Here is an 18,725-nt window from a genome sequence, read left to right on the forward strand (position 1 = left end):
ATGTGCTATTTCACAATGCCAGCCCCTCCCATGGTACTTTTTCACAGCTACCTGGAAACAAAACTGACTCTTGGCTTTTCCCAAGTCTTTGTATTCTCTTTAGCACACTCACGTAGCTAGAGTATTTCTAAAGAGATGGTTTGGGTCATGGATGCAAGTCTGACCTATCTTTTACCGTAGCTTAACAGTGGGGTGCTGTCCTCCTCCTCGGATAATGCCATTCTGGACTTGGTTGAACTTGTGTGTAATTGAGTTCTTTGACTATAGGGGCCTGAGTTTCTCTTGTAATAACCAGAATTGGAAATGAAATTATGAGTGACAAGAGAAGCCCAAGAACAGAAGCTGTGATGGAGCCAGCTGTGCTGGAGGCCAAGGGATTGAATAGTGGAAACTACAAAGCCTTTTGTGTCAATTGTCATCATGACTCAGCTTAAATCATTCCTATATTTCTAGTTGAACTCCGGGGAAAGGGTATCTGATTGGTCCAGTTCATTCTTTTTTTTTTTTTAATTTAGAGTAATAGAGAAGGAGAGACAGAGTGATATTCTATCCACTGATTTATTTCCCATCATGGTTACAATGGACAAGGCTGGGACAGGCCAAAGCCAGAAGCCAGGAGCTCCCTCTATACACATAATTGGCATATCATACACATAATTGGCAGGATCTCAAGCACTTAAGGCATCTTCCACTGATTTTCCCAGGCCATTATCAGGGACCTTGATTAGAAGTGGAACAGACAGGAATGAACCAACACCCATGTGGGATGCTGATGTCAGAAGTGGCAGCTTACACATTATGCCACAACGGTGGCCCCTCAGTTCATCCTTTAGCTGCAACATAGGTCTTCCTAATGGTAGAGTCCTAGAATCCTTGACTATTTATAAATATTTTTATATATGAATTATTTGTTTATATTTATATCAAAGGAAAAAGTTTTTAGTTTTGCTTCCTTGAGCAGAAAACAGTGAATATAACAGCTCACGTAAGTTGGGCTTTACAAACTTAATGGCATGACTTTCTTCATTGCCTCCTGGGAGACCATGTGTGCAAAGTTGCTGTTGTTGGAACCATGCAAAAAGGACTGTACACTTTGAACCTTGCAGTGAGCAAGGTTCTATCTATCTATCTTCTATGACTGATACCTCATCAGTCTCACTTCTCATGGTGGGAAAGAGGCTGTGGGGCCAGAGATGGGAGCTGGTATCCCCTGAGAAATACACATCACTATACTGCTACTCTGAACGCAAGGACAGAAGCCAGCTATAAATCTTAGACAGGACATTGGCCATGTGGCTTTGAATCTGTTCAAAAGTCCGTGTTGCTGATGGTGGAATGAAGGGGGAGTATTAAGCTCAGCTGACCTGAAGAATTAATGTTAGCTTTGGCAGTCTAGAGGCATAGGGTCCACATCCACAGACAGATGGATAAGAATAAAATGGGAAGGCAAGAATGACCCAGGTTTTTCGTTTAAGGTTTATTTAGTTGTTCTTGGAAAGGCAGATTTACAAAGAGAAGGAGAGGCAGAGAGAAAGCTCTTCCATCTGCTAGTTCACTCCCCAGCTGGCTACAACAGCCAGAGCCAACCCAATCCAAAGCCAGGGTCTAGGAACTTCTTCCAGGTCTCCCACATGGGTGTAGGGTCCCAAGACTTTGGACCATCCTCTACTGCTTTTCCAGGTTACAAGCAGGGAACTGTATGGGAAGTGGAGCATCTGGGACACAAACTGGCATCCATATAGGATCCCCAAGTGGGCAAGGTGAGGATTTAGCCAGTGAGCCATGACACAGGCCATGACCCAGGTTTTTCGTACTGATTCCCACCCACTTTCACAGAAGTGTGTACAGTACAGCGACTGTTTCTGCTGGTGACCTTGTGTTTCTTCTCCGTTGGCTAGTCTGGCTTGCCTGCTCGTCCTTGGGATCAAGGTCGTGCAGTTGTCAGAGTCTGCAGAATAACAACATGGGTTTTTTAACCTGGCATCAGCCAGGTCACATGGAATGCTGACTTTGGATCAACCAGACTTCCAGCCTCTGAGAGACAAGGAAGAGGACTTGGTTTTAAAAGAGCAAAAGCAGCTCATGGCACAGCTGGAGTGAGCTGGCGTGCAGCATCTGTTTCATTTTCCTTCAGCTTGTCTAAATCTGTCTTTGAGAAGGAAAGTTTTTAGGCTTCATATTTTTTTCCTTGTGGCATAACTTGAATGGAAATAAGTCAGTGTTGTTTTAGGCACAGATTCCAAGTTTCTTCACCTTCTGTGTTATGTAAACTAATCAAGTTGGGAAGCCAAGAGATTTTAGGCTATATTTAACCTTTTGCAGTTTGTAGTCTTTTGAGTATTATTCTTTCTTTCTTAAAAAATGCAAGTCTTTAATTTGAACTGTAATACTGAAACTAGCTGGAGGAATCCACCAAGGGGGAAGGGCATAGAAGGGGGACGGGGAAATCCCAGAGCGTATGAATCTGTGTTGCATAATGCAATGTAATAAATTAAAAAAAATACAAGTCTTAGCTTATGATGCTCACACTCTGATGAATTCTGAATTCTATATTTTAATGTATTGTTTAAAAAGGTTTTTATTTATTCATTTATTATTTGAAAGAAAGAAAGATGGAGAGACAGTGAGATCCTATATCTACTGATTCACTCCCCAGATGGCCACGGCAACCAGGTCAGTGCCAGGAGCCAAGGGCTTCTTCCAGGTCTCCCATTGGAATGCCAGCATCATAAACAGCAGCTTCATCTGATATGCCACAATGCCTGCCTTTGGTTGCGATTTTTTTTTTTTCTCTTAGGAAAAATGTTATTAAAAACATGGAAACTTCACTACAGAGTAGCTAGGGTGAACTTTTTGTTTTTGCTCTTTTTTGACAAATGGAGCAACATCTATTTTTGCTTTCAGAAGCTTGGTATGTTTTATTAAACATGTGTCTCTTCCATCTTGTTTTGAATATGAATCAAAAAGTTAGTCTTTGGGTCTAAAATATTTATGGTTTGGGGACTGGCTCAGTAGTTTATCAGGGTGTCCTCTGCCTGCACTATCAGTATCCCATATGGGCACCTGTTTATGTCCCAAATGTTCTACTTCTGGTCCTGCTCTCTGCTTGTGGCCAAGGAAAACAGTAAAGGATGGCCCAGGGCCTTGAGCTGCTGTACCCACGAGGGAAACCTTTACGAAACTCCTGGGTCCCAGCTTCAAATCAGCTCAGCCTTGGCTATTGTGGTCATTTGTTGTTGAGAGTGAGCCAGTGGGCGGAAGACCTCTCTTGCTGTCTCTCCTCTTGTCTCTATAAAATATGCCTTTTAAATAGAAATGGATATTTATAATTTAAGGAACTACACAGAAAGGAGAAGGTATCAGGAGTATTTAGGCCACAGGACAAAGGTTGAGCAGCAGCATAAATACATACTGTGCTGTGCCCAAGCAGAGGTGCTAGGAAGGAGTAGATAGCTTGTTTGGTTCAGAAATGCTGTCATCCCTCCTGATGAGGACTTTGGAAGGTAGTTGGTTTCAGGGGCTGAAATAGAAGATATGAATATAGAATGCTGAGGCAGAGAAAGGACGTTATAGAGGTATATATACATTGGGTTGGAATTTGCTGGTGGCGTTTGTGTGTGGCTGAAACTATGACCAAGTGTGGGACCAAGAGAAAATACGTTACTTGAAAAAGTTAGGAATGAGAAGTTTGCTGAGGAGTCCTGTGAAAACTTTTGAAAACTGAGAGTCAAGACCTGAGTTGTCTTTCACAGTAGGATAGATTGTCTAGGTCTTTCGAAAATAGAGACAGAGAAAACAGCACAAATAACTGGTCAATTGCAGCACTAAACCCATCAAATGAGTGCTAAAGTCCAAGAAGAAAAAATTAGACTGTCACATCTCAGGCGGTAAGATAAGCAGGGTCAGAGTCAAATTATTTACCTGCAGGGAAGCATCTACTGGGTTACAACATAGAATCAACTGAAGGTGTTTGTTTCAGGGGTTAAGGAAGCCTTTTGGGATGCCTGTATCCCATACTGATTGGAGTGCCTGAGATTGGGTCGTGGCTCTACTTCTGATTCCAACAGATGATAACTCAAGTACTTCTGGTTTGTCAAAGTGGGTGGGAATGGGTGTAAGATCCAGATTAATTTTCTGGACTCCTGGCATTGGCTTGCCTTCCAAGTATTGTGAGCTTTTGCAGAAAGAGCGAACCCAGAGGGTGGAAAACCTCCATTTCTCTTTCTTTCTCTCTTTTTCTCTCTCTCTCACCTTCTTCCCTCCCTTCTTCTTCCTTCCCTTCTATCTCACTGCCCTTCATATAAAATGAAAACAAATAAATAACAGCTTAAAAATATTTTTAAAAAAACAGAATTTGCCAGTATCCTGATGCTGAGTGAGAGATCAGCAAACAGTGGGGAATGACTATGTTAGTGGACATAGACATGAGCACCAACAATTACCAGAGTTGGGACAATGAGCAAACAGTTTAGTCTGTGAGTCTCACTCTACTCATCTGGTAAGAGACTTACGGGTGTGCAAAAGCCCTGACACAGCACTTAGGCTTGTTAAGTGTTAGCATCCCTTCATCTGATGAAAATGGAGTGCTTACTACTAATAAAGTTGCCCCACTAGTTTGTCCAGTTCCCTCCCCCATACTGAGTCTGGTCAGTTTCCTAATCAGCTGCTTGTTAGAACTGACTGTGACCAGAACTGGCAGATTGGCAGGCATCACAAGGACCTCTTTGTATAGGGAATGTGTGATTATGTAAACAGAGCAGATGTTGAGCCCATTGTTCCAGATCACCTGGCTGCAGGGCTTCACCAGGAACACAGAAAGCTTAAGGATTTATTTATATATTTCAAAGTCAGAGTTACACAGAGAAAGGAAAACACACAGAGAAAGAGAGAGAGCGAAAGAGAGGGAGAGAGAATCTTGCATATACTGATTCACTCACCAAATAGCGACAACAGCTGGAGCTGACCTGGTTGTAAGCCAGGAACCATCAGCTTCTTCCTTGTCTCCTATGTGGCATCAGGGGTGCAGGTATTTGGACCATCTGCTGCTGCTTCCACAAGCACATTAGCAGGGAGCTGGAGCTGGAATTACAGCAGCTAGGTCTTGGCCAGTACCGATACGGGATACTGCCATCACAACTGGTGATTTTACAGTCTACACCACAATGCCAGCCCCAGTTTGCCAGTATTTAACTTTGAGGTGGTTTAACTCGGAGTACTTTCTTGTTCACTCCAAAATGCTGCTAACCCTTTCCACCAAGTATTAAACCCATAAAGAAGCAATTACTAGTATAACAGAACACATACAGGCTGAGACCCAGGTGTTTGAATCTCAGCCTTATGTGGTGAACATAGTCAAAGAAATACATTTGATTCTGAATCTAAGGGGAAAGATTTAGGGATCTCTGCACTTTGGCAGCATCCATCTCTGGGGCCATCTCTACATTTTATTTATTTGTTTGTTTTAATGTGAAAGATTTACGGAGAGAAGAAGACACAGAAAGAAAAAGAACTTCCACCTTCGGGTTCACTACCCAAATAGCCACAGCAGTTAGAGCTCAGCCAATCCAAAGCCAAGAGGCAGGAGCCAGGAGCCAAGAGCTTCTTTCAGGTCTCCCATGTAGATGTAGCGTCCCAGGGACTTGAGTAATTGTCCACTGCTTATCCAGGCCCTAAGCAGAGAGCTGGACAGGAAGTGGATTAGCCTAGACAGGAACCAGTGCCCATGTGGAATACTGGTACTGCAGTTGGATGATTAGCCTGTTCTACTACCACACCAATGCCATGTCTACATTTTTAACATTTTATTTGCCTTGAATGTCTCATTTTCACCATCATACCATCAAGGTACTGACCTTTGTATGACCACCTTCAGAAATCTTCCCTGATTTTTCATATTCATGTCCTCTTCACTGAAAATGATCATTTATTCGGTGAAGCCCTACTTTTAAAAATATGTTTAAAATAATACTTCTTATGATCCTTCATACATTGTTCTTAAAGGTCTCTGTACTGTTCCTCTTCACTTTCCTATAGTGGATATTAGTTCTCTAGCAAGAAAGATTTATTCATGTCTATTGTCAGTATTCCCCTGCAGTGCCTTGGGAACACAGTAAATGTAATAAGTGTTCAGTGAATCTTGGAGATCAGGTGTTCTCATCCAAGAAGATGATGAATAAAGTATTCAGCTCAGAAACTACAGTACTCTCCAGGCAGCCAACTGGAAATAGATGGGCTGCTTCATTTAACCTCAACTCTTTAACTTTAAAATAAGTTTTTGAAGATCTATTTACTTGAAAGGCAGAGTTAGTGGGAGAGAGTGGAAGAGAGAGGGAGGCAGAAAGAAATCTTCCATGCATTGGTTCATCTCCCAAATGGCTGCCCTAGTCAGGGTTGAGACAGGTTGAAGCCAGGAGCTTCTTCTAGATTGTCCACATGAGTGCAGAGGCTCAAGCAATTGGGCCATCCTTGGCTGCTTTTCCTGGGACGTTAGAGCTGGTTTGGAAATACAGATGGGACTTGAACTGGCACATGTATGGGATGCTGGCAACACAGAGGGCAGCTTTACTCAATATACCACCAGTCCTGGCCCCCAAATCTGTATTCTGATCACTGTTCTCCGAGTCAGTCTTTTGGCCTTTCCATACATTCACCTGCACTCGATCATGAATTTGAAATTCTCTTACTTCCAGGAAAAGTAATCATCGTCTTGCTCAGATATGGCCTTTATTCTGTGGCTTTTCTTGATGTTAGGACAGATTACTCCATTTGCTTCTCGCCAGTGTTCTACAAGGTGTATCTCCAATGTAGCTCTTCTTGTTTATTAGTCATTTGTTTACAGATTTGTTTTCACAGCAAAGTTCTTCCTTGTAACTTTAGTGCCCAGCACCATGCCTTATACTTCCTAAATGTTTTTTTTAACTGAATCCAAAAGCATATCTCCAATGGCAAACCAGGTTAGTCCTCTGACCTAAGAGACACGGTCAGAGAGAATGTTTGGAACAGGCTGCTTGTGGCACCCCTCACCCCCACCAAAAAGAAAAAAACTCTGATCTGAGGCAACTCTGGCTGGGAAAGTGTCCTTCAGTTGTCTCCTAAAAATGTCACTGGTAATGAAGAAGCTTGGGTTTTGTCCACCATGAGAGCTCTCTGTTCAGGCTGCAGATCCTTCTGGCTAGGGCTGCTCTCAAGAAGACACCACCAGTCCCATGATTTGCCAACATCGTATGCATGCAACCGTGTTCAGGGCCCAACCCACAAGTTGAAATTGTCATCCTGTTTGTACTTACTCAAAACATGTAAATCACTAATATAGTGTTTGCTGATTTTTTAAGACTTGTTGGGTATTTTCAATCTCACATACCTCAGAAAGAGAAAATATATTAGCCTTTTCTCTAGGAAGACTGTTAACCAAAAATTTTTGAAACTTTTTATTTTGTAAAATTTTAAGCCTACAAAGAACTTACAAGGATAGTACTACAAGCACCTGTATATAGCTACCTTCTGGATTCGCCAATTGTTAATATTTTACCCTATTTGCTTTCCTCTCTCTTTCTCCTTTCTAGATAGAGGTGCATAGATGAAAGATCTTCAGAATGTTCGTAGAACAGGAAATGTCTACATTGTTCCTGTAATGTCCTTTACATCTCCTTGGTTTTGCATTTTTCAACCTGAAAACCAAAATCTCTCCTTGCATTTATTTTTATTTATTTTAGAAATTTTTTTTTACTTGAATGGTAGAGTGGCACAGAGAAAGAGAGAGGGACACATCTTCCATTCTTCCATCTGCTAGTTCATGGCCCCAAATGACTGTGACAGCCATAGCTGAGTTAGGTTGAAGCTAGGAGCCAAGATCTCCATCCTAGTCTTACTTGTGGGTATCAGGGAACCAAGAATCGGCATCATTTACTGCTGCTTTCCCAGGCACAGTAGCAGGAAGCTGAATCAGAGGCAGAGGAGACAGGACACGAACCAGCGCTCTGGTATGAGGTGTTGACTGACAGGCAGCAGTTTAACTTACTTTGCCACAGCACTCACCTCTGTGTTGCATTTCATAATTATGTCTCTTCAAACTACTTGAATAGGTCCCTAGGCAGTGTGTGTGTGTGTGTGTGTGTGTGTGTGTGTGTAGTGTGTGTGTGTGTGTGTGTGTGTGTGTGTGTGTATTTTACATCACTTGAAGAATCCATGCCAGTTGTTATGTAGAATATTTCTTAATTTGAAATCGTCTGATTGTTTCCTCATAACTGTAATCAGGTTAAATGTTGTCAGGAAAAATTCTCCATAAATTATTAATGTTGCATGGAGGACGTAATACAGGGGGGATATGTTATTAGCTTGCCCTGTTACTGCTTACGTTTAGTTATATGATTAAACTGTCTGCTGAGTTCCTCATTGCAGGAGTACCTTTTTCTCCTGTTGGAAATACTGACTTAGAATATCTTGTTTTTTGTTGCTCACAGATTCACCCAGTGGCTTTAGAATCCATTTAAGATTCTTGAATAAATTCAGTATTACTATGATAGTTATGTTTATTGCACTGAAACTTTCATTTTGTTAAATTTGCTGTTTAACTCCCAGAAGAGCCTACATTTTAAGGACCAATTTAAAACACATTGAAAATGGGCTGGTGCTGTGGCATAGTAGTCTAAACTTCTACCTATGGTGCCAGTATCCCATATGGCCACCAGTTCAGATCCCAGCTACTCCATTTCTGATTCAGCTCAATTCTGGCTGCATAGTGACCAAGTGGATGGCAGATTGATATCTCTCCATCTCTCCTTCCCTCTGCAACTTTGCCTTTCAAAGAAAAAAGATAAAATTTTAAAACTTTAAGTGCAGTGTAAACCAATGAGCAGCTTTATTCAATATGAATATTTCATTCACCAGATAAGCCAAATTTAAATTGCTCTGAATTATTTTGAAATTCATAATTTTAACTCTTAGTATGGGTTTTGGATGAACTGTGTCTGTATAGGCTTTAAACTATGGGACAGTATAGTGGCAACCACCCTCAAGTGGTCGTTGCCACAGAGATGTTTTATAGAAAAGTCCTTAATTGTTAGTGATACTGAAATTTTTATCTTGGAATTTTAAAGTGAGACAGTATAACCCAATGGGGAAGATTGAGGACATTGACCTAGATTTTAATCCCAAATTTAAACCCTGGGTTTTAATTTGAGAAGTCTCCTTACCCTCTTGGAGTTTGGATTTCCTCCTCTAGAAATTGGTAATGATAAACAACTGAATTTACTTCATAGAGTTACAGTGAGGATGAAATAGCTAACAGATGTGGAAATATTCAATAACAAAGTTCCTGGAACATTGTAAGCTTTTAATACCTGGTGATTGTCACAGTAGAATTGTTGGTGGTTATTATTTGTAACAGACATCAAGTATAAAAAACTAGAACATGGGGAATTATGTATTTAAGAGCTCAGAAAGCCTTGTTTTTGAAAGAAAGTCAAAAGCATTTGTGAAGTTGTTATATGAATGTGCTCTCAGGTATTAAAAGAAAAATCCTTTTAATTAAAGTTAACTTTCAGAAACCTTGCCAGGTAAAAATAGAATCATTCTAGTTAAGTCCCTCCCCCAAATCTTCCTGGTTTTTTTTATTTTCTCCCCCAGAAAATTATAGTGTGCAACCCAGTGTTGCCTAAAAACCCTCTCACTGTCCTGCCCTTCATTCCCTTCATGGCACCAACGCAAATGCAAAGAACTTCCTGCTATCTGTTCTCGTCCACAACTCAGTGTTGCGATGTCCCACATCCTTGCTCTGAGCTGGGAGCGTCTCGTAGTTCATATCTCTGAAGGTCCAGCCAGTCCTCAGGTCAACATTTCAGAAGAGTGGAACTTTACAGTCCTTTATCTGCTTGGGCTCAGAGTCTAAGGAAATACACAGGGAGTTGATTTTTTTTTTTTAGCTGATTTTTTTGTGCTTTTTAAACTGAAGAACCTGTCATCAATTTGATAATTAGAGAGGCTGTATTTACAGGCATAATCAGCTTTTATTTAAAGAATGTACTAAAATTGGCAAATAATGCTACTTGTGACAGTTCTCTTAATTGGAATAGCTTCATTAAGTATCAGAGTAGATATTCAGTGACTTTATTGTTTGTTTCTGATAATATTCTTCCTGTCACTCAAGTACCTTTAATTGGTGTTTTTCTTCAATGTCTGAGTTATTTCTTTCCATTCACTAACTACTTGGAAAGTGCAAAATAGAAAGTCCATATCATTAACTTAAATCCCAATTTTTATAATGAGACATAAGCAGCAAATTCAACTTTATGTGTCACATAATTTAAAAGTGCTCTGAAAGAAAATCCAACACTTGTATTTGCAAAGCACTTTCACTTACATTCATGCAACCTACATCTCTATAAGATAAACAGGACAAACATTTAGTTTCTTTATTTAACAGAGTGAAGAGTTAAGACTCAGAGAGTCTACGTTAATATTCCAGTTCATGGGTGTACCGTAAGTTATGTACCTGTGAGGTGTTTGCTAAATTATGACACAGAATTTTGAAGTAGTGCCTGCTTCCCAGGGTATATATGAAGGTGAAATGTGTTTAAAAAGCACACTGCACTTAGATGAGTGTCTAGGCAATGCTCTGTAAATAAAAGCTATTAACTGTTACTAGCCCACAGCTAGTAAGTGTTAGGACTTGTACCTAAAAGCAGACCTTCTAACTCCTAAGCCAGAAGTGTTTTCATAGTACCTAGTACTGTGTGGAATTTGCCGTTTAGTAAATCATTGATTGAATTTTCTACCTCACATTGACCTTGTTATTCAGGAAGCAGTCTTTTTCTGCTTTGTTTACTTTGACCTTGAATTTCTAAAGATCAAAAGAAAAATGTTCCTGAAGAACTCTTCCTTTTTTTTTTCCAACTCTGATTTTTATTATTATCTGGGTCTGCTTGACCTTGAAGTGACATCAGATGGTATTTTTAGTAGGTGAGGTATCAGAAAGTTGTTTTCATGGATAATTTTGGGTGTTTCTGGAAAATGTGTTTTGATTGAAGAAAATTGCTGGACCATAGCCCAGAATGGAGATTCAGCCTTACTTGTGTGACTAAGAGAACACTTTATCATTACAGAGAGTGACAGCTAGCCGCTGAGAGTAAAGGTGATTGTTTTGACACAGGAATACTTGTAGAGAAAAAAAAAATACAAAAACAAAAACTTGAAGGAATTGGACAAGGAATATGGGCCATTACCTGGGAGAAATGAAGGAATTGTTTGTAAATGTTTCAGTATTGATATTTGTAATTACCCATTATTTTTCTTCTTGCTACTGTCTGTATGGACAGTTGTCTCCAAGTAAATGTCTGCATGCTTTTGTGGTAGCTACTCAGCTGCTATGGGGAGATAACTCCTTTCCTATGTTACCCAGGGTCAACTCAATGGGATTTGAGCATCTGGCATTGTGGTGTAATGAGTAAAGCCACCACCTGCAATGCCAGCATCCCATACGGGTGCTAATTGGAGTCCTTCACCTCTGATCCATTCCCCTTCTAATGTGCCTGGGAACATAGTGGAATATGGCCTGAGTCCTTAAACCCCTGTACCTAGATAGGAGATCCATATGAAGTTCCTGGCTCCTGGCTTCAGCCTGCCCCAGCCCTGGCTATTTTGGCCATTTGGGAAGTGAACCAGTGGATGGAAGATCTCTATATGCGGTGCATGTATCTTCCCCTTTCTGTATAACCCTGCCTTTCAGATAAAAATAAAATGGATTTGAGATGGAAGATTGTAGAGGGCAGGTAGTGATGAGGTAGAATGGTATAGTGTGGAGATCTCCAGATGCAGGGAGCTAGAAAAAGCCCAGCTCCCTGAGTGTGCCCATCAGCAGACCTTTTCGATGTGCCTACACATGGCATCTACATAGACAGGACCCAGTGTGCTTTCATGACCTTTGTAGAAGAGCTGTACCAGCGCTAACTTGGTAGAAGAGGAGCTTTAAAAAATGTGCTAAACTTACTCTTTATATTTGTTTTCTTCCAGTCCTCTCATCCTCAATATCTCTTTGGCAAGTAAAATTAATGTTCTCGTACGAAATGAAAGCACTGAATTTTTTTTTAAAGATTTATTTTTATTATTTTTTTATTGGAAAGGCGGATATACAGAGAGGAGAGACAGAGAGGAAGATCTTCCGTCTGATGATTCAGTTCCCAAGTGAGCGCAACGGGCCGATGCTATGCCGACCCGAAGCCAGGAGCCTCTTCCAGGTCTCCCACGCAGGTGCAGGGTCCCAAAGCTTTGGGCCGTCCTCAACTGCTTTCCCGGGCCACAGGCAGGGAGCTGGAAGGGAAGCAGGGCTGCCGGGATAGAACCGGCGCCCACATGGGATCCTGGGCGTGCAAGGCGAGGACCTTAACCACTTGCGCCACTGCGCCGGGCCCAGCACTGAATTTTTAATAGATTCCCTGAGACTTGGTTATAGTATGATTTACAGAAGGGAGAGGATATGAAAAAAAGAAGTATGTCTTACCCCTTCTAGGTTTGCAGTTAAGTTTCATTTTTTCTACTTGGTCATCAGCTGAACTTGAGTTTAGCTTGTAAGGAAAATTTGGAAAACACATAGGCAGTGTCTGTCTTGTAGCGGCTCACCCACCTATCCTCCTTGATGCCTTTTCCTGGCTGTTGGCTTTGCCTTTTGCATTGGCCACACTCTGACATACTCAGGGGTGGCATTTTGTTGTTGTTTTTGGTTCTCCTCCTACCCCATCCAGCATGATAGGTGAAGGATTTGAATAAGAGGCGAAAGAAAAAAAGTCTAACCACTCTCTCCCAACTGCCCAGGGCCCCAAAGGCTTTGTTTCTTAGCCAGTGGATTATGAACTGTCCATCATTGTTTGCTCAGTTGGGATCTTCTGTGTGCAGAGGTTTTTGTACCTCACCACTTGCACCTCTGGCACTCAGGGCAGCAGAAAATAGTATACTGGTGGTGATTTCTGTTGAGGTCAGCAACAAGACTGGGGGTGGAGGTAACGGCTGAGAGATTAGACGTTGTAAAGGTTGCCATTCATGAATGCCAGTATGAGAGCAATTGCCAGAGTTGGTCCCCTGAGCATCTGTTGTCTTTCAAGTTTCTGTCAATGCTCCTAAGCCAGAGTCCTTGTCTGGCATCTTTTGTCCCCCTATTAACTCCCCAACTCTGCGATGAGTGGTTCAGTTATCTGAATGCTTGTTCGGCTGCCTAAGTCTCTTAGCAGCAGTAGCTTAGTCTCACTCACCTCAGCTCTCTCATAATTCATAGGTTGTGTCCTCCTTGTAACAATGACTAATAAATCTCCCTGAGTGGTGCCAAGCAAAATGGGCTGTACATGTGGAAATCCTGTGGTTAGTATCCAAGATTCTAAAGTCTGTGCTAAGAATATCCCTTGAGAAACAGAGCAACAGTAACCGTGGTAAATGTAAAAATATGTCAGTCTGTCTGTGAACTTTCTAAACAGCTTTGTTAAGATAAGATTCACATGTCATGTAGTTCACCAATCTGAACTGTACAATAAAATGGTGTTTAGTATATCTACAGGGTTTTGCAGCATTCACTCCAATTTTCAAAAAATTTTATGTCAAAAAAAAAAATCCTGTGCTTTTTTGGTCTACTCCCTTAGTCCTTAGTAACCACCAATCTGTTTTGTTTTGTTTTAAGAAAAAACTTCATTGAATGATTGATTTGAGTGGCAGAGTCGCAGAGAGAAAAAAGAGAGAGAGAGAGATCACTCTTCCATTCAGTGTTTCAGTCCGCAAGTGGCCACAATGGCCAGGGCTATTCTAAGCAGAAAAGCTGCATCCAGGAGCCTCATATAAATTTCCCACATAAGTAACAGGTGTCCAAGTACTTGAACCATCCTCTATTGTTCTTCCTAGGACATTAACAGATAGCTGGATCAAAGTGATGCAGCTGGGACTTGAACTGGTGCCCATATGGGAAGCCAGTATCATAGGTAGCAACTTAATCCACTATATTACCATGGGCCAGCCTTTCATACATCTACATTTTTTTGGCAGATTTGCCAGTTATCATCATAATTTTATGTCTGGTGTGTTTCATTTAGCATAATACTTTCAGAGTTCATCTATGCTAAGAGGTCACATTGGCTAAGCCAGAGATAATGGAAATTGGAAAGCAAGTGATTAAGTGGTAGTAGATTCCTGGCTACTAATTGTGGCTCAGGCTGTGATAGCGAGGCTGCCTCTCCTCGTTAAGGATTACCAAACCTGCTCTGTGGGAATTCTCCAGAGGAGCTCTGCGCGTGGTCCTCTGAGCAGTTAGTAGTGCATTAAACAAAGCTCTCTCTGGGAGTGTTTAACACAGTGTCTGGCATTGGAGGGGCTCAGGTCACTTTTGCATCTTAAACATCTCACATTTTAGAAAGATTTTCTAAATGAAATAATGTAACATTTAAATTGGTGTGCTTTGATTTTAATGAGTCCTTTCCCATCCTTTTGTCTTCTGTTCTCCCCCAGGCTATGCCTTTCTGCTGTTCCAGGAGGAGAGCTCAGTACAAGCTTTGATCGACGCATGCCTAGAAGAAGATGGGAAACTGTACCTGTGCGTGTCAAGCCCCACCATCAAGGATAAGCCAGTAAGTAATCTGCAGGCAGCTCTTGCTTTTCCAGAACACATATGAAATGAGAAAACCTAATGTGCTCCTTCCTAGAATGGGTATCTAAGATCTAGAATCTTCTTTCTGGGTTGACCTTGTGCAATTGAATTGGACTATTGTTGGTGATAGGAAGCTAATAATAAACTCAGTGTTTCATTTATACAATTGGCACCATGTTTAAACAAATGTGCCCCTGTCTTCCACTCTACAGCTCTTTCAAGTTAATTCCTATTCAAAAGCTCCAAATTGAAAATAATGCTCTTAATGGTTCTGGCAGCTGGTTTCTAACATTATTTCAGATCAAGGACAGGAAAATTTTGTTTTTAAAACAAAAGATCATAATCATTAATGTTTATATGCCTTTGAATACAAAACATTGTGCTTGGTACTAGCATAGCTAATGAAATAGAGCCAGGAGTTTGCACTCTAAAATAGTTTAGAAAGAAGAGGAGAAGGGAAGGACTAAAGCAGAGAGCTGAAACTATACATAAATGTAACTGATTCAGAATTATGGACAGGAGTTTGTGGCTTCTGGCCCATAGTATAAAGAAGTGGATCCTTGGTATGGGAGGAAAGCTAACTGCTTCTTGTGTCCTGCTTCTTGTGTCCTGACAGATTAAATGCTGGTAAAGAAGGGGAAAGACCAGATTCAGAGCAAAAAAAAAAAAAAAGTTGATTAGCATTGGCAGAGGCCAGGATTTTGAGAAGTTGGTAAGGGTAGAGGAAGGGTAAATTTGTATGTCAAGTCTTAGTGCTAAGAGTGGGAAGTAGAGCATTAAAGTGATGTGGAATGGGCAGGAGACTGAAGCAGTATACCACAGGGCCTTTAGAATCCCTGGAACGATTGTAGCAGACATAATGAAACTTTGGGTTAGGGTCAGGGTTAGCTGCAAAGAGGCAACTAGGATAATTCTCAAAAATATGCATGGTGCAGGAGGCAGGGTTAGCTATAGAGGTTACCAGTTTGATTCCTGACTAACCTTGAAGTAGCTACTTGACTCTGATTAAGTCACTGAATATTTTCTGAATTGTACTTTCTTCAATTGAAAATGGGTTGTTGAGAACCTCAAATAAGAAAATGGCTCTGAAGCATTTGGTGGAGGCCAGGCACTTGTGCAAATGTAATGCTGGTGTTATTATTTCTTCATAGTGCTCTTGGATTCAGGAAAACAAGGTTAGATCTCAGCTACATGGTAACATCTGATGAGAAGGATGATGCTATAGATCAAGGTTTATAATTGTGGAAGAATCATGTTAAGACTTAACTGCCCATAAGAAGAGGAATGTAGCATATAAAACAGAAGAGAAATGTACTACAGAATGGAGATATTAAGTCATATTATACTAATTAATTGATGTAGAACGTGAAGCAAGGATTTTAGCTAGTGTGAAAGTGCTACTATAATTTTCAGACACTGGGATGAGAAAAATGACATTGTTGTATAAGGTAGCTTTACAAATAGGGGAAAGAGTGATGACTGTGGAAACTTGATTAACTTTGATCATTGTTTGAACAGTGTAGAGAGATTGTGTATGATATAGATCAACTAGAATGAGTGTATGGGGACCAACTAAAATGAACGTTCCGTGTTTCCTCTGAATAAATACTAAGAAAGCTGAAATAACATCTCTAAGAATCTTAGGAAGAGTGTGAGATTAGAAAAATCTGTATCCTGTTTTGCACGGTCTCATGTCTAAGAGGTAAGGCCAACTTCTAGAGAACCTCTGCCATTTGAGGGGAGTGGAATGGAGCTAAGGCAGGCAAAGATGGAATTGGTCACTCACTGTTAAGAGTAGATTAGAAATCTATTTCAATGTCCAAAAACAAAACTAAGGAATATAGATACACACTAAGGTAGTTACCTCCATGGTGTGTTAAGAGGCTGTTAAGTTGAGGTGAGGAGACTTAAATCAGCCGACAAGAGTTGCGTGCCTTGGAAGGGTCATGTCACTGTCGCTGGAGGAGAAGGAGGATGGTAGGTCTTGTAGGAGTCTTACCAGAACTGGCCATCTCCTGAGAGGGGGAGGAGCTGCACTCTTGGCAGGTGGAGGTGATACAAAGGCAGTGACATTACTCCTGAGTGTTTTTTTCACTGTAAGCACATGCATGACCCTTGATGTGAAGGCCTTTTGGAAGTAACTAGGTTAATCATCAATTTGAGAAATGTTTATGAGGAAATTCACTTTCATTATTTTTAAACTTGCAAATTTCTGCGTTATTGTGGTTCTCATTTTCTGAGCTTGAATGTAACAGTTTCCTTGGAGCTCAGTGAGTCCTGACAATGACTGCCAGTCACAGTTCTTTGAGCCAGACATACTCAGAATTTCCAGTATAAACAGTTTTAAGAGAACTTAGTATGGGAAATATGAAAGTCCCCAAGCACCTGTAATTTTAATGAACTGGATCCCATTCTGTTCCAGCTCTTTTGGCTCTATTTTTTTTAGAACCCTCTCTTTCTTGGCATTAGCTCCCAAAGCAGCACTCCTGGCCTCATTTGGTCACACTTCCAGATCCACGTTCCAGTACATTCCGCTTCATTATGAATGCACCCACAGAAAGAGCTAGATGAAACTTTTCAGAGGAAATGAGAACTTTGGCAGCAACTATAGGCAAAGTTAACTTTTGGAGCTCATTCGTCAAACTTTGGGGCTTTGGACTTTTTTTTTCATCCCCCCTGTTGATTTACTAGCCTTCATGCCCTGCCTTTCAGAAGCCCAGTGCCCTGATGATGTTTAGATTTATTTGGCCTTCCCCAATATGTTGTGCTCCAAAATGATCTCACAGATTTTCTACCCCTTTGCCAATTCCCCTTCTTTCTTCCCCTCAAATCAAACTCCCATTCTCTTTGAGCAGAACAGTTTGATCAGATGATTTTTCTAATGGAGAGCATGATAATGAGGACCCCTTTCACTTACCTTGTCAAGGATCATGTTTGTTTTCTAATTCAGGCAAATTCCCAAATTACTGCATTTTAAGTTTGTACTAGAGAGAGACTTTTGGTCAGAGATTATATTTCATTAAACAACTCTGTTCATGAAATAGCCTCGGTAAAAGATCTGATCCCGAAAGATGGCAGAGAGAACTACATGTCTGGCCTGGGTAATGGACAGGAGGCCTAGAGAATGGGAAGACATGTTGGCAAGAACAGGCATTGTTGCAGAGCTTCTTGATTTGTGAATTTTTTTTTCTTCCTCCAGTGAGAGGAATTTCATAGCTCATGTGTCCCAGGCACCCCGGAAGATCAGCAATGTCCATGTGCAGGTTTCCACTCAAGAAGCAGACAATGACTCCTCATGGTGACTTGACTTTTTGAATGTGTGAAACAGATTGAACCTAAAGGTTCATGACAGCATGCTACTAGATAAAGGGACCTAGACGGACGGATCTAGTAGACAGGCTGGAAAAGAGCAATTTTGAAAAGGTGGTAATGAAGGGGATGTTTATGCTTCTTACCTTCTAGAACACTTTGGCTAGAGATTTGAGGTAGCAGAGACCATGAAAGGAGTAGCAAATGTTTTCTGTTTCCTTCTGCTTATAATTTTATATCACAATCACAATGTTTCCATAGCCTGATTTATGACATTGATTTTGCTATTTATTTTCAAATGGTGTTACCACTTAAATAAGTGCGGTGCACTTATTTAGGATTCGTTCTTCAGATTATGGCTCAGGTACCAGCATAATCATTTACTTAAAGCTTTAAAACCAAAAATTGAAAAGCATGATAGGAACTAGAAACAGAGGCTGTTTTAATTCTTCAGTCTTTAATTCTCTCCAACCTTATCTATCATCCCAATCTCTCCTCTCCTCATTCATGTATCAGGGAATCGCTAGCACTTTCAATCACTCCTCATTAGCAGTTTATACCATTTTGATGGGAAATTAAAACTTTCCTAGGATGGCCTCAAATTTAAAACACATGTTCTATTTTTAACAATATTTGGGAAGTAAAGAGAGTGAACTATCATCCACTGGCTCATACCCTAGTTGCCTGCAATTACTGGGGTGGGGTTGGACCAAAATGTGACAAATGAGAAACGCAATCCAGATCTTCCATATGGATGGCAGGGGCCAAATTGCTGAGGTCATCTTGCTCTTCCCAAGCTCTG

At 40.9% G+C, this 18,725-nt stretch overlaps 1 protein-coding gene across 7 annotated transcripts in view; it reads left to right on the plus strand.

Annotated features, from left to right (window-relative positions):
* CPEB3 (cytoplasmic polyadenylation element binding protein 3) overlaps positions 1–18,725 on the plus strand; it is a 218,268-nt gene that overhangs the window by 154,380 nt on the left and 45,163 nt on the right. For all 7 annotated transcript variants that reach the window (XM_040970358.1, XM_040970357.1, XM_040970353.1 and 4 more), the window contains one exon: positions 14,476–14,594. In XM_040970358.1, coding sequence (XP_040826292.1) covers positions 14,476–14,594 — 119 coding nt within the window. The remainder of the gene's footprint in view (positions 1–14,475; positions 14,595–18,725) is intronic.

Source organism: Ochotona curzoniae, unplaced genomic scaffold (assembly GCF_017591425.1).
Source record: "Ochotona curzoniae isolate NIBS_2020 unplaced genomic scaffold, NIBS_Ocur_1.0 scaffold_4763, whole genome shotgun sequence".
Lineage (NCBI taxonomy): Eukaryota > Metazoa > Chordata > Mammalia > Lagomorpha > Ochotonidae > Ochotona > Ochotona curzoniae.